We start from the raw sequence: 16128 nt of genomic DNA on the forward strand, positions 1-16128 counted from the left end.
TTTATCCAAGAGTAGGTATTATGACAAGCAGATCCTCTGCTGGAGTCCAGCCCTGGCTTGATGAAGGGTCCCCGAAGAGAGGTGTGAAAGGGAGCTGCACAATAATGACTCAGAGTCAAGTTCTGGTGCAAGCTGACAGGCTAATGCTGAAGGCAGCTGAGTTTTTCCATCTTTCTCTCTCTACTGCCACAGCTGTTATCCTCAGTCTTTTATTTTCTGATCATGTCATATAAGAACAAACTTCAAGAAAGGTACAATTTCACACAATTCATAGAAACATTTTATTACTCCTTTTCATCAAACAATCCCATAATTATTCACCTCAAGTAAAGTCATCAGGCCCCTAAATGATTAATGGTTTTCACATTTTCCCCATGTATGTGTGGTCAAACACTTGTGATTTCCTGAACCTCTACTTTCAATTACTATATTAAAGGTGAGAGGCAAAACAACCACAAATGGGGGTTCCCATCATTAATCACTGATCCAGTAGATCCATTTATCCTTCAATCATTTATTTTGAATTTTCCTTTCCACATCCCTCCAATACTTAGACTTTGGTTCCCCCAATTGAACTCTTTCTGACTTCAGTTGTTTTTCTGTAAGGATTCTTGGTAAAAAGTCACAGTTTGCTGCAATTGCCACCATTCAGAAAAATTAGTCATAGAACAATGTTTACATTGTTCCAGGAGGTTTATTGTTTCCTCCTATGTGTACTGTACTCCATGCCTGAATTTAACTAAGGCCTTTAAAGAAAGTTATCTCTGACCCATGTTCTTATTTTTCCAATTCTATGCCAGAGCCTCTTTCAGATACATTGGCCAGCACTTCACCAACACCAATTTTTACTGGTAAAATAAACTTAGAGATTGGGACACCAAGTGAAAGACAGAGAAAGACAAACATTATACAGAAAACCACAGATTTCTGTCACGAGAGAGCCAAAGATTTTTCTATAGAGGGGCCATATTGGACCTCAAGGAAGAGACAGCTGGGCTGGAACTGTGTCATGCAGCTCTTTAGCATTCGATTCCTTGTGATCCTGAAATGGCATGCTTGCCATCTCCAGCATCTGTCTGTCCCTTATGCTGTGTGATGCCTCACCCACTCCCTTATTCCTGACAACAAGGAGGTTAAGATTTCTGGTCTGTTGAGGGTTCCAAGTCAGCTTGTGACCAGGTGAGACCCTTCCCTAATGTATAAAAGAAGAGGAAACAAAGCCACTATAAATCAAGAAGCAACAAATAACAAACCCAAAATACAGCTTACTTAAGAATGGCAAATCTGACCATCCATCAGATTTATCATATAATTTATCCTGTTGTGGAAAGTGTAATTAGCACTTCTGGTTCAGGTTTATATACCAGGTTTATTAGGTGGGTACTGACCTGGTGTAATCCCAGTTACCTTTTGGGATGATTTTGTTCTCAGTTATGCTGCTCCTGCTTGGGTCCTGCTGTCAGTTCAAGTTGGCGTGGCCAGGTCTCTGGACTGCTGCTATGTTCGCTGGAGCTGGACACTGGCGGTGGGGGAGAGAAGGCTGCTGATGCTGCTCAACCATGTTTATTGCTGCTCAATCTATAATAGCTGGGAAATGGAACCAGCCTAAATGTCCCTCAACTGATGAGTGGATAATGAAGATGTGGCACATTTATACAATGGAGTTCTACTCAGCGGTAAAGAAAAATGAAGTTATGAAATTTGCAGAAAAATGGATGGACCTGGAAAGGATTATACTAAGTGAGGTCACCCAGGCCCAGAAAGCCAATTGCCACATGTTCTCTCTCATATGTGGATCCTAGCTACAGATGATTGGGCTTCTGCGTGAGAAGGAAAATACTTAGTAGCAGAGGCCAGTAAGTTAAAAAGGAGACATAAAGAGAAGAGAAAGGAAGGGAGGAGGGTCCTTAATAGGTTGATATTGTATATATGTAAGTGCAATGATTGAGATGGGGAGGTAATATGACGGAGAATGGAATTTTAAAGGGGAAAGTGGGGGGGGGGGAGGGAGGAAATTACCATGGGATTTTTTTTTTTTTATAATCATGGAAAATGTTAATAAAAAGTAAAAAAAAAAAAAAAAAAAACCAAAAAACCAAGGTCAGCTAAACAAAGAAGCTACAAAAACCCATGTCTATATGTATGGAGTTTGTCAATAAAAGTTAAAAAGAGGGGGCTGGAGAAGTGGCTCAGCAGTTAAAGGTGCTTACTTGCAAAGCCTGATGGTCTGGGTTTGATTCCCATGTAAAGCCAGATACACAAAGTAGAACATGCATCTGGAGTTCATTTGCACTGACAGGAGGCCCTGGCATGCCCATTCTTTCTATCTGCGGTGGCACATGCCTTTAATCCCAGTACTTGGGAGGCAGAGACAGGAGAATTGCCATGAGTTTGAGGCTACCTTGAGACTATGTAGAGAATTCCAGGTCAGCCTGGGTCAGAGTGAGACCCTGTCTTAAAAAACTAAACCAAAGCCGGGCGTGGTGGCTCACGCCTTTAATCCCAGCACTCGGGAGGCAGAGGTAGGAGGATCGCCGAGAGTTTGAGGCCACCCTGAGACTACAGAGTGAATTCCAGGTCAGCCTGAGCTAGAGTGAGACCCTACCTCGAAAAAAAAAAAAAAAAAAAAAAAAAAACTAAACTAAACCAAACAAAAAAAAAAGTTAAGAAAGAAATTCAGAGCTTGGGTTACATTCAAACCCCAGAAAGACTGTGCCTCCCCAAGGCCCCAACCAATGGAACAGAAGGAGGAGGGACCAGTCACATTTAGAGACTGGTCAGGCTTGCATGACTAGTGTTTTCATTTTTTTTTAAACAGCTTTTTTTTTTGAGGTAGGGTTTCACTCTAGCCCAGGCTGACCTGGAATTCACTATGTAGTCTCAGGGTGACCTTGAACTCATGGCGATCATCCTACCTCTGCCTGCAGAGTGCTGGGATTAAAGGCGTGCGCCACCACACCCAGCCTTAAACAACATTTTTGATTGAGAATTTTTAAAATATAACTTTTCTTTGAGGCAAGCACAACAAACTGGCCTTTTGTTTTTAAATGAAAGAGAAGAAGAGTGAGAGAAGGAGAGAAAGAGAAAGACAAAGAGAGAGCAAAAGAAAAATTGGCATGCCAGGGCCTCCAGCCACTGTAATTGAACTCCAGACACATGTGCCACCTTGTACATACATGCGACCTTGTGTATGCACCACCTTGTGAGTATGGCTTACGTGAGATCTGGGGGTTGAATATGAATGGGTTCTTAGGCTTCACTTAGGCACTTTAACCACTAAGCCATTTCTCTAACCCCCAAATGTAATTTTTATTGGGAACTTTGATATATGAACTATAGAGGAAAGCTCCCACTGTTCTTTGACTAAGATGTGAAGGTATGCCCATCAAAAGGTCTTTTAAATGACTATGCTTATCTCCTTTGGTCCATGTGGCTCTCATTTTTGGCTGGATAATCTCCTGTTTACATATGGTATATATATGGTGTATATATATGGTATATATATGGGAGCAAGAATTCATGCTACAACTGGGAACAGAGGAGTCAGTTACTTGGATGCTGTATATTCATGTGGGGAGCTTAGAAAAGCCTGGAAGATATCTGTGTACAGGTAGGATTTAAAAGTTAAGAGACTGAAAGCTGGGAATAGTGGTCCTTGGGAGGCGGACGTAGGAGCATTTAGAGTTTCAGGCCATCCAGGGCAATACAATGAGTTCTTTGGGCTCCTCTTGCCTCAACCTCCAGTGTGCTAGAATTATGGGTATGTACCAACACACCAAACTATACCTGATTTCTTTTTTTTTGCTTTGGTTTTGGTTTTTCAAGATAGGGTCTTGTTCTATCCCAGGCTGACTTGCAATTCACTATATGTAGTCTCAGGCTGGTCTTGAACTTTCAGCAATCCTCCTGTCTCTGTCTCTTGAGTGCTGGGATTAAAGGTATGTGCCACCATGCTCAGTTTACCTGAATATTTTAAATGTGAAATAATTCAGTTCAAATTAGTAAACAGAACAGTCACTTTAAAATAGTGCTACAGCTGGGGATGGTGACACATGCCTTTAATGCCAACACTTGGGAAGTGGAGGATCATCTTGAGTTTGAGGCTAGCCTGAAATTATAGCGTGAATTCCAAGTCAACCTGGGCTAGAGCCAGACCCTACCTTAAATAAACCAAAATAATAATAATAATAATAATTATAATGCTACAAATCTCATTATTTTTTACTTTAGTTGTATCAAGTTACAACAGTAAGTAGGTTCAGAACTTACTTAATTATGTAGGTTGTAACCATTATTTCCTTGTTTTTTCTCCTCTTTACCCAGAAAAGGATTATAATAGCCTTTGTGAGAAGCAGCCAATAGGAAGACTTCTTTTCAGGCAATTTTGTGATACAAAGCCAGATCTCAAGAGGTACATTGAATTCTTGGATGCTGTGGTAAGCAATTAATCTCAGGGTTGAACTGCCTAGTCTTCTGCTTTTGAATATTAAAAACCAGACACAGACAATGGTAGAGAAATAGATAAATTAATTGTCTTGGTTACATACATCCCTTCCTTCCTTCCTTTTTTCCTTCCTTCTTTCCCTTTTTAAGATTCCCCATGTTAGCTTGGAACTTACTATATAGCCTAGGCTGGCCTTGAACTTCAACAATCTTACCTCAGCCTCCCTTGTTTTGGCATTACAGGCATTCACACCCCCTGGCTCTTAATGAGCACTTCTTGTATGTAAAGGACTGTAATGTATCATTGTGTTTGTGTTCATTTTTTTTCTCTGTCACAACTTTGTGAAAAAAAAAAATAAGAGAGAGTGCCTCATGTGTCCTGGGCAGGGTTTGAATTTTCTGTGTATCTAATGATGACCATGAACTTGTGATCCTCCTGTCTCTACTTCCTGAGTGCTGAAATTACAGGCATGCACCATCATATCTGGTTTATGTGGTACTGGGGATTTAACCCAAGGTGTTTTGCATTCTAAGTAAGCATTCTGCCAATTGAGTTATATCACCAGCCCTGTAAAAACTTTTTAAATTTTTTTTATTTATGAGAGAGAGAGAGAGAGAGAGAGAGAGAGAGGTGTGTGTGTGTGCACACGCACCAGGGCCTCCAGCCACTGCAGACGAACTCCAGATGCATGAGCCACCTTATGTGGGTCCTGGGAAATCAAACTTGGGTCCTTTGGCTTTGCAGGCACATGCGTTAACTGCTAATCCTTCTCTCCAGCCCTGTAAAAAGTTTTTTTTTTAAATTTATTTATATTTTCACAAAAACATTTGTTATTTTGCTTCCTACACCTTGGAGTCTTCCACCCCAGTCTTTTCCTTTCTGGTATAATTATTGTAATATAGGAAAATTTAGAAAGGGGGACATTATTACTGTTTGAAAGATAGACTCCTGACACAGTAGGCATGATGTTCAGTTCCAGGGGTGAAATGTGGGTTTGAATTTTCATGTGACGAGTTATGTTTACCAAATTGCTATATTTTAAAAATTTAGGGCTGGAATGATGGCTCAGCAGGTAAGGCCCTATCATGCCCATTCTCTCTTTCTCTCTCATCTCTCTGTTTGCAAATAAAAAATATTTAAAAAAAGAATTTAGAGGCCCATAATTCTTTCTATCAAAATGGCTAGATATACCAGCATGGTAGGGTACTCCATTAATCCCAGCACTCAGGAGGAAGAGGTAGAAGGATTTCTGTGAACTCAAGGCAAGCATGAGACTACAGAGTTATTTCCAGGCCAGCCTGGGCTAGAGTGACACCCTACCTTGCAAAAAAAAAAAAAGGCTAAACCATGTTGAGAAGATGGTTTGGTGGTTAAAGGTGTTTGCTTACAATGTCTGCCATTCCAGCTCAATTCCTCCTCTTCCTCTCTCCCTTTTTCCAGTTCTTAGAAGTAGGGTCTCTCTCAACCTACAACCTCATTTTACTTTTTATTTTCAGATAGAGTCTGAGTAGGTTGCTCAGACTGGTACTGAGCTTACAGTTCTTCTGCCTTTGTCCCCCCGCTTGCTAGGATTCCAGGTCTGGGCCACTCTCCAGCTGCCAGTGAGCCTACTTAGACTCTGTAGGAGCTGTAACATGCAGAGATACCACTTTATTTGTTTACTGTTACCTAGTGTGCAGGAGAGAAAGTGCACCATATCTTAGTCCCTCTCCCCCACAAAAAAAACATAAGGCATCTTTTTTGTTGTTGTTGTTTTTCGACATAAGTTCTCGCTGTATCCCAGGCTGACTTGGAATTCACTCTGTAGTCTCAGGATGGCCTCGAACTCATGGTGATCCTCCTACCTCTGCTTTCCAAGTTCTCAGATTAAAGGCGGGTACCATCATGTCTAGCTCAGGCACCTGTTTTAACCATTATAAGTAGAGCTTCTATAATGACAGTTCCCACCCAGTAGATACTTGATCAATGGACCTGCTCTTTGGTTATAAGGGTGCCAAGTCAATCACATAATCAGAAACCTTGAAGCATTAGGAAATAATGTTGGTGAAGAAGAACAAACAACATTTTTTTTTTTTTTCATTTCCAATCAGGCAGAGTATGAAGTTACCATTGATGAGGAGCAGAGAGATTATGGACTGTCAATCATAAATATATTCTTCAGTCAAGAGGTATGTTTTCTTCTTTATAATGAAGAGTTGTGGGCTGTGGAGATTAATTTGCTAAGTGGTTAAAGGCACTTGCTTGTAAAGCCTGCTGGCCTGGGTTGGTCTCGGTTTGATTCCTCAGTACCCACATGTTACAGTCAAGTTCACATTGCTGGCAGAAAACACCCAACCAAGAGCATTTTGAGGGGAAAAAATGGGTTTATTTTGGCTTACAGACTTGAGGGGAAGCTCCATGATGACAGGGGAAACAATGGCATGAGCAGAGGGTGGACCTGGCCAAAATCAGATGGACAACAGCAATAGGAGAGTGTGCCAAACACTGGCAAGGGGAAACTGCCTATAATACTCATAAGCTCGCCCCTAAAATTGCACTGCCTCCAGGAGGCTTTAATTCCAAATTGCCATCAGCTGGGACCTAGCATTCAGAACGCCTAAGTTTATGGGGGACACCTGAACCAAACCACCACACCACATGTAGACAGCTTTAGGTTTGCTGAGATGAACTTTCAAACCCGGCACAGTTAGGAGGAAGGAATATTTATTGAAGCTTACAGATCCAGGGGAAGTTCACAATGGCAGAAAAAAACAAACAAACAAAAAAACTAGCCTGCTTTCACAGGTCCAAACAGAAAGAGAGAAGCCAAAGTCTCAAAGTCACACCACAGAGCACACTTCAGGAACTCCATGAGGAACTCAGGCACTTTGCATATCTTTTTTTTTTAAATTATTTATTTATTTATTTGAGAGCGACAGAGACAGAGAGAAAGACAGATAGAGGGAGAGAGAGAGAATGGGCGCGTCAGGGCTTCCAGCCACTGCAAACGAACTCCAGACGTGTGCGCCCCCTTGTGCATCTGGCTAATGTGGGACCTGGGGAACCGAGCCTCGAACCGGGGTCCTTAGGCTTCACAGGCAAGCGCTTAACCGCTAAGCCATCTCTCCAGCCCCACTTTGCATATCTTTAGATTGGAATCTCAAATCCACCATCACACTTTAGGGCTGTACCCTAAGATCCACATCCTCCAGCCAGGTGGCTGAAGATCTGAACTACAAATTAACAGAACACTGAATATATTGGGGGCCATATATTCAAACTACCATACCACGTTAAGCCAGATACACAAAATTTTGTATGCATGGAGTTGGTTTGCAGCAGCAAGAGACCTTGGCATGCCAATACTGTCCTTTCTCTCTCGTTTCTTGAAAATTGACTAAGTAACACTGTAGAATAAAGAGTTATGAGACATGGTGACTCATGCCTATAATCTCAGGTTCCTTTTCAAGACTCTGGCAGTGGACATTGTAAACACTGACAATAAATTACCTTAATTACTCTTTGTGTCTTTATCTTTGATATGGGATGAGATAGGTTAGGAATCAATGATTTTTGGACATACACTCCTTTGTTGAGCAACATGCTTACATACAGAGTTGAGCAAGACCTGAAAAATAAAGGAGAAAGTCATAGAATAAAGCAGAGATGCCAGGTTTTCCTTTTAGTTCTTTTGTGGCCTTTTAATTCTCCTTTTGTTCTGCTTTTAGTTCTCTTGTGGCCCAGTCAGGATTAGTGTCTTTCAGCAAAAGCTGTTTCTCACAATGTTATAATTGAGATTAAAGTTTAAACTAACTGTAGTAGTTTGAATTATACTCTCTAAATAGACTACGGAACTTATTGAAGTTTACAGCTTGGATTTCTAGTTGCCAGCTGTCTGGAGGAGGTGTCATTGTGGGAGGATCCTGGGATCCAGCCTAATGGTGTTACTGGGGGTGAATCTGAATTCCAGCCTAAGACATGCAGGGTGCTTGAACTCTGCCTGCTTGTGGTGCTGGTGGTGGCTTTTCTGTGTGTTGAGTTGGTAAAGGGGGCCAAGAATCTTCTTTTGCCATTATGGAACTTCCCCTGGACATGTAAACCTGAAAAAATGCCATTCTCCCATAAATTGTGCCTTGTTTGGAGTTTCATCCCAGCAGTATGGAGATGACTATGGCAGAAATTGGTACCAGAGAGTGGGTTGTGCTATATAATGAATCTGACCATGTGGATTTTGATCTTTTGCAACTTTTGTTTTGGAGTAATGAGCATGTATTTGATACTTGCAACTGAAATGCCTTCCAGAGCAGTAAGCCAAGTTTTATGTACTATTCTGGTGAAAATTTGAAAATGCTAAGTACAGAGAGAATTGTATATGGAGGCTTTGCTATGATCTTTCAAAGGGGAAGGAAAGATTATAGAGAACTTTGTTGTAACTTGCTGGGGTCTAGCCCTGGCTTGAAGGAGGGTCCCCGAAGACAGGTGTGAAAGGGAGCGGCGCAATAATGACTTGAAGTCAAGTTCTGGTGCAAGCTGACAGGCTAATGCTGAAGGCGGCTGAGTTTCTTCCCCCCACCCCCTCTGCTGCTGCAGCTCTTAACCTCAGTCTTCTGTTTTCTGATCATGTCATGCAAGAGCAAACTTCAAGAAATGTACAGTTCCACAGAATTCATAGAAACTTTTTGCTATTTCTTTACATCAAACAATCCCATAATTATTTACCCCAAGTACAGTAGTCAGGCCGCTATAGTGGTGAACGAGTTTCACACTTTCCCCATGTGCATGCTGTCAAGCACTTGCGGTTTCATGAGCTCCTGCTTTCAATGACTATGTTAAAGGCGAGAGACAGAACCACCACAAAGTGGGGGCTCCCACCATTGATCCAATAAACCCATTTATCCCCCAACGGTTTCTTTTGAATTTCCCTTTCCAAGTCCCTCTAATACTTAGACTTTTGTCCCCCATTGAACTCTTTCTGACCATGGTTGTTTTTCCTGTAAGGATTCTTGGTAAAGAGTCACAGTTTGCTGCAATTGCCACCATTCAGAAAAATTAGTCATAGAACAATTTTCACATTGTTCCAAGAGGTTCATTGTTTCCTCCTCAGTATACTGTACTCATTGCCTGACTTCCTTTAAGGCCTTTAAGGAAAACAATTATTTCTGACCCATTTTCTTGTTTTTCCAGTTCTGTGCCAGAGCTTCTTTCAGATACATTGACCAACACTTCACTAACATCAGTTTTTGCTAGAAAAGTAAACTTAGAGATTGGTGTATCAAGTGAAAGGCAGAGAAAGACAAACACAGAAAACCATAGATATCTACAGCATAGAGAGCCAAAGATGTTTCTATAGAGGGGCCACACTGGACTCCAAGGAAGAGACAGCTGGGCTGGGACTGTGTCATGCAGCTCTTCAGCACTTGATTCCTCGTGATCCTTAAATGACATGCTTGCCGTCTCCAGCAGGAACCAGGCTACTGGCATAAGGGCTGACTATGTTCTGCTGCCCATGCCCAGAGAGTTTGAACAAGGTTAAATTTATAAGGGGCCAATGTACTTGGCTAAAGATATGGAACTGAGAGATAGGAGATTTAAAATTAAAGAAATTCTAACAAGTTTAAAATTTACCTGCTTGGTGTGCCTCTGGGGCTCAGGATGGAGTCCACTGTACCCACATTCTGGGATAGTAGGCTGAAGTGGCAGCATTTCAGCCACTTGTCCCTCTGAGGTTGACTTCACGGCCTGGAGGAGGCTGGCCCACCAAGTAGGAGCTGGGCTTTCACTGGCATGGCTACCCTCAGAGTGTCCTGGTTTCCACAGGGGTGGGCTCTGGGGCATACCAGACACTTGGCCCTCCAGCTCCTCCTCTGCAAACTGGAGGCCCCAGTGGCTATCTGGACCACACCAGGTGTGGTGTGGCTAGGCCAGTGGTACCCCTCCTTTGGAGCCATATCCCTCTGCCTCAATGCCTTCACAAGCATGGTCAAGTGAGCATTTCTGGTTAGAGCTCCCAAGGAGTCCCTGTGAATTTTTCCTTGTGTGCATTGCCAAGACCCTGTATGAATTTGATGTAATTTGGCATTCTGCCTTAGCAAGAAAAAAGTGGGCAATATTACTAAAAGAAAACTAAAACAAGAAATCTACATCTTGTTTTTTTCATGGCTGTCAGCACTTTTACAAATATGGGTGCTTTATATAACATCCCATCTTGTGGAGACAGTGGGCCAATTTCTGAAACTGAATTCCAAAATTTGTTAATTGATAAAAGATTACTATGTGAACATCATAAAAGAAATTACAGGGCTCTGAAAATTGAACACACAAGGTTACAGGAAAAAAATTAATCAGAAGGTGAACTCAAGTGCACAAAACAAACTAACTATGAAAAATTGCAGGGCTGTTAGTGGTTAAGGTGCTTGCCTGTGAAGCGTAAGAACTCATGTTGGAATTTCCAGGTCCCATGTAGCCAGTGACGCAAGCCTGCAATATTACACATGTGCCACAAGGGGGCGCATGCATCTGGAGTTCATTTACAGCAGCTGAAGGCCCTGAATGCCTATTATCTATCTCTCAAAAAAAAAAAAAAAAAAAAAAAAAATTGCAGCAGATGCTTGAAGAGCTATGGGAACAACTAGTGGAGAAAACTAAAGAATTAGAAAACACTAGATTTCAGGTATTAATTCCACAAAAATTGTAATAGGTTAAAAACCCAAATACAGTAAGAATTTGAAGCTCCAGTGTGAGAGGATTTTCAGATCCTTGATGAAGAAGTGGAAAAATATAGAGCTGAAAATAATAAAATTCACTATGAATATACATTTCTCAAGTCAGAATTTGAACACCAGAAATAAGAGCTTACATGTGTTTCAGAAGATGGAAGAATGAAATATGAGTCAGAGAAACAAGGAGCTTCTGAAGTGCTTCAGATGTTAAGAAACCATTTGGAACCAACTCCTTTGGAGGCAGATGGGGTCTGGCAGTGAGTTATCATGAAGGAGAAGACTGGTTGTGTCTCAGCTCTTCAAGTTCCTAAGTGACTAGCATTTGAAAAATAACTAAGCAATCATTACAACTGGGAGTTTAATAAACTTTGCTATCATTTAAAAAAAAATTTGAAGTCAGAGGTGTAGAGTCTGGTTTTAGGTTACCAAAGCTACTATTGTGAAGGAGATATTACTATGATTAAGGATGGCCCAACTGCTTCGCATTGAAACAATGCAAAGGATGCCGAGGAAAGACTGACTGGTAGAAAGGCAAACTCTTTTGAAAGGAGATGACTGAAAGGAAGGGACCTGCTCTTCAAGGTCACGATTCATTTCATCCCTGGATTAACAATATGGCTGTGTCCTGCACACCTGGTATTGGTTTCTGGAAGCATAAAAAATGTGTGGAGTGGGTCATGAAGCACACATTGTTTCAGGAGCCACTGCAGAGACATGGCAAGTGAGGCAGAGTGGGGTGACCCTGATATTAAGAGGACAATGTCACCATTGGAAGATGGACCATGGAGACCCAAAGATGTTTTAGGTATACCAGGACTGTGAAGGGCTACCATGGAGCACTGTTGGAATGATGGAACTTTTTCCTGGCTACTCACAGAATTGGAAAATACAGATACTCTTCACTGGTCACTTGTTATAGATATCAGACTTGAACTACAGATGTTTACCTATTGGTTATAGAGTTAGCATTGGTCCAGTCTCTCCTTGTTAAGCTTTATAGCAATGGAAATGTTTACTCTATGCCATTATATGTTGGAAGTATGTAATTTGTTTGATTTTACAAGACCTCATAGTTTAGAGATAGTCTTAGATCTCAGATGTGACTTGGAACTTTGTAACAATCTTAAGTTAGTAAAGACTATGGGTACCTTTGGAGTTGGACTGAGTACAATTTACAATATGAGATGGTTATGAGTCTTTTAGGAGCCTGTGACTTGATGTGGTAGTTTGAATTTATGTTCCTCAATAGACTCAGGAGTTTATTTATTAAAAAAAAATTGTTGACAACTTCCATAACTATAGACAATAACCCATGGTAATTCCCTCCCTCCCCTCCACTTTCCCCTTTGAAACTCTACTTTCCATCATATCTCAGTTAGTCTCTTTTTATTTTGATGTCATCATCTTTTCCTTCTATTGTGATGGACTTGTGTAGGCACTTTGAGGTCATGGATATCCAGGCCATTTTGTGTCTGGAGGAGCATGTTGTAAAGAGTCTTACCCTTCCTTTGGCTCTTACATTCTTTTTGGCACCTCTTCCACAAAGGACCCTGAACTGTGGAAGATGTGATAGAGATATTTCATTGCTGAGTACTCCTCTGTCACTTCTTCTCAGCACCATGGTGCCTTCTGAGTCATCCCAAGGTCACTGCCATCTGAAAAGGCAAGCTTCTTAACCAAGAGTGAGAGTAGCATTAATATATGGGGATTGCCGGGCGTGGTGGCACACGCCTTTAATCCCAGCCTCTTTCTCTCTCTCTCACTCACTCAAATAAATAAAATAATTTAAAAAATAAATATTTATGTACTTCATGAAGTAGAAGTAAGCAGAAAACTTTTTAAAAATTTTTTTTTAGTTTTTATTTTATTTATTTATTTATTTATTTATTTATTTATTTATTTATTTATTTTGGTTTTTCGAGGTAGGGTCTCACTCTGGTCCAGGCTGACCTGGAATTAACTCTGTAGTCTCAGGGTGGCCTTGAACTCATGGCGATCCTCCTACCTCTGCCTCCCGAGTGCTGGGATTAAAGGCGTGTGCCACCACGCCCGGCTTTAGTTTTTATTTTATTTTGTTTTATTTTTTTGGTTTTTCAAGGCAGGGTCTCACTCTAGCCCAGGCTGACCTGAAATTCACAATATCGTCTCAGGGTGGCCTTGGACTCACGATGATCCTCCTACTTCTGCCTTCCAAGTGCTGGTATTAAAGGTGTGTGCCGGGCTGGAGAGATGGCTTAGTGGTTGAGCGCTTGCCTGTGAAGCCTAAGGACCCCGGTTCGAGGCTCGGTTCCCCAGGTCCCACGTTAGCCAGATACACAAGGGGGCGCACGTGTCTGGAGTTCGTTTGCAGAGGCTGGAGGCCCTGGCGCACCCATTCTCTCTCTCTCCTTCTATCTGTCTTTCTCTCTGTGTCTGTTGCTCTCAAATAAATAAATAAAAAAAATTAAAATATTAAAAAAAAAAGGTGTGTGCCACCACACCCAGTTTTTTTTTTTTTAACTTTTCTTATGATCAGCTGTAGGAACTGCTATAGTCTTCCTCTTCTATACCTGATTGCCCTACCTTTGTACTAAAATCAACAAAAACTCAAAACAAAAATAAGCGGGCTGGAGAGATGGCTTAGCGGTTAAGCGCTTGCCTGTGAAGCCTAAGGACCCCGGTTCGAGGCTCAGTTCCCCAGGTCCCACGTTAGCCAGATGCACAAGGGGGCGCACGCGTCTGGAGTTCGTTTGCAGAGGCTGGAAGCCCTGGCGCGCCCATTCTCTCTCTCTCCCTCTATCTGTCTTTCTTTCTGTGTCTGTCGCTCTCAAATAAATAAATAAATAAATTAAAAAAAAATAATAAGCACGGTTTATGTCATCATTCTAGGTTTTTGCTGGGATGACCTGTCAATTGATGAGAGTGGTGTACCAAAGTTACCCATTATAATTGTGTTTAGTGTGTTCATTGACCTTAAGTGTAGCAATATTTGTTTGATGAAATTGGGAACACCCATGTTAGGTGTGTATATGTTTAGAATTGTAATGTCCTCCTGTTGAATTTTTCCTTTAATCAATATAAAATGACCATTCTCTTTTCCTAAGTAATGCTGGTTTGAAGTCTATCTTGTCAGATACTAGGATAGCAACACCTATTTGTTTCCTAAGCCCATTTGCTTGAAATACCATTTTCTATTTTTTTCAATTTTTATTAACATTTTCCCTGAATATAAAAAAATATCCCATGGTAATACCCTCCCCCACCTCCCCGTTTGTTTGTTTTTTTAGGTAGTGTCTCACTCTAGCCCAGGCCAACCTGGAATTCACTAGGTAGTCTCAGGGTGGCCTTGAACTCACTCCTACCTCTGCCTCCAAAGTGCTGGGATTAAAGGTATGTGCCACCACGCCCAGCCATTTTATATCTTTCAAACCTAAGATACTGTCTCTCTTATGGAGAGATGAGTTTCTTGGAGGCAACAAACAGAGGATCCTGCCTTTTTTTTTTTTAATATTTTTTTTTTAATTTATCTATTTGAGAGAGACAGATACAGAGAGAAAGGCAGAGAGAGAGAGAGAGAGAGAAAGAATGGGCGCGCCGGGGCCTCCAGCCACCGAGTACGAACTCCAGACACGTGCGCCCCCTTGTGCGTCTGGCTAACGTGGGTCCTGGGGAACCGAGCCTCGAACCTGGGTCCTTAGGCTTCACAGGCAAGCGCTTAACCGCTAAGCCATCTCTCCAGCCCCCCCCCTTTTTTTTTTAACAAGGTAGGGTCTCTCACTCTGGTCCAGGCTGACCTGGAATTAACTATGTAGTCTCAGGGTAGCCTCGAACTCATGGCGATCCTCCTACCTGTGCCTCCCGAGTACTGGGATTAAAGGCGTGCACCACCATGCCCGGCTCTGGATCCTGCCTTTTAATCCAGTCTGCAAACCTGTCTCTTTTGGTTGGGATATTGAGGCCATTGATATTAAGAGTTATTATTGAAAGGTTTGTACCTATTTTTGCCATTCTACTTGCTTTGTAGTGCTTCTTATTTTTCCTTTACTCTCTTGTATTAATTATTATTTGAATATGGCTTATTTTTTACTACTTTCTCATGCTTTTCTTTCTCTTCAACATGAAGGATCCCTGAAGTATTTCCTATAGAGCTGGCTTAGTGGACGTATATTTCTTTAGCCTGTTTTTGTTTTAGAAAGCCCTTATTTCTCTATCAATTATGATGGATAGCTTTGGTGGATATTGTAATCTTTTTTTCTCTTTTTTTATTAACATTTTCCATGATTATAAAAAATATCCCATGGTAATACCCCCCCCCCACACCTTCCCCTTTGAAATTCCATTCTCCATCATATCCCCTCCCCATCTCAATCATTGTACTTACATATATACAATACCAAATATTCAGTACCCTCTCCCTTCCTTTCTCTTCCCTTTATGTCTCCTTTTTAACTTACTGGCCTCTGCTACTGAGTTTTTTCCTTCTCACGCAGAAGCCGAATCATCTCTAGCTAGGATCCACATATGAGGGAGAACATGTGGTGCTAGGCTTTCTGGGCCTGGGTTACCTCACTTAGTATAATCCTTTCCAGATCCATCCATTTTTCTGCAAATTCCATAACTTCATTTTTCTTTACTGCTGAGTAGAACTCGATTGTATAAATGTGCCACATCTTCATTATCCACTCATTAGTTGAGGGACATCTAGGCTGGTCCCAGCTACTATGAATTGAGTGGCAATAAGCATGGTTGAGCACATACTTCTAAGGAAATGAGATGAGTCCTTTGGATATATGCCTAGGAGTGCTATAGCTGGGTTGTATGGTAGATCAATCTTTAGCTGTTTTAGGAACCTCCACACTGATTTCCACAATGGCTGGACCAGATTGCATTCCCACCGGCAGTGTAGAAGGGTTCCTCTTTTTCCACATCCCCGCCAACATTTATGATCATTTGTTTTCATGATGGTGGCCAATCTGACAGGAGTGAGGTGGAATCTCAATGTAGTTT

General features: G+C 41.5%; 1 protein-coding gene across 1 annotated transcript in view; it reads left to right on the forward strand.

Annotated features, from left to right (window-relative positions):
• Nucleotides 1-16128, forward strand: part of Grk4 (G protein-coupled receptor kinase 4) — a 167837-nt gene that overhangs the window by 41324 nt on the left and 110385 nt on the right. The window contains exons 4-5 of the mRNA XM_045161262.1: nucleotides 4324-4436; nucleotides 6535-6612. Of these exons, the coding sequence (XP_045017197.1) occupies nucleotides 4324-4436; nucleotides 6535-6612 (191 nt within the window). The remainder of the gene's footprint in view (nucleotides 1-4323; nucleotides 4437-6534; nucleotides 6613-16128) is intronic.

Source organism: Jaculus jaculus, chromosome 11 (assembly GCF_020740685.1).
Source record: "Jaculus jaculus isolate mJacJac1 chromosome 11, mJacJac1.mat.Y.cur, whole genome shotgun sequence".
In the NCBI taxonomy this organism is placed as follows: Eukaryota; Metazoa; Chordata; class Mammalia; order Rodentia; family Dipodidae; genus Jaculus; species Jaculus jaculus.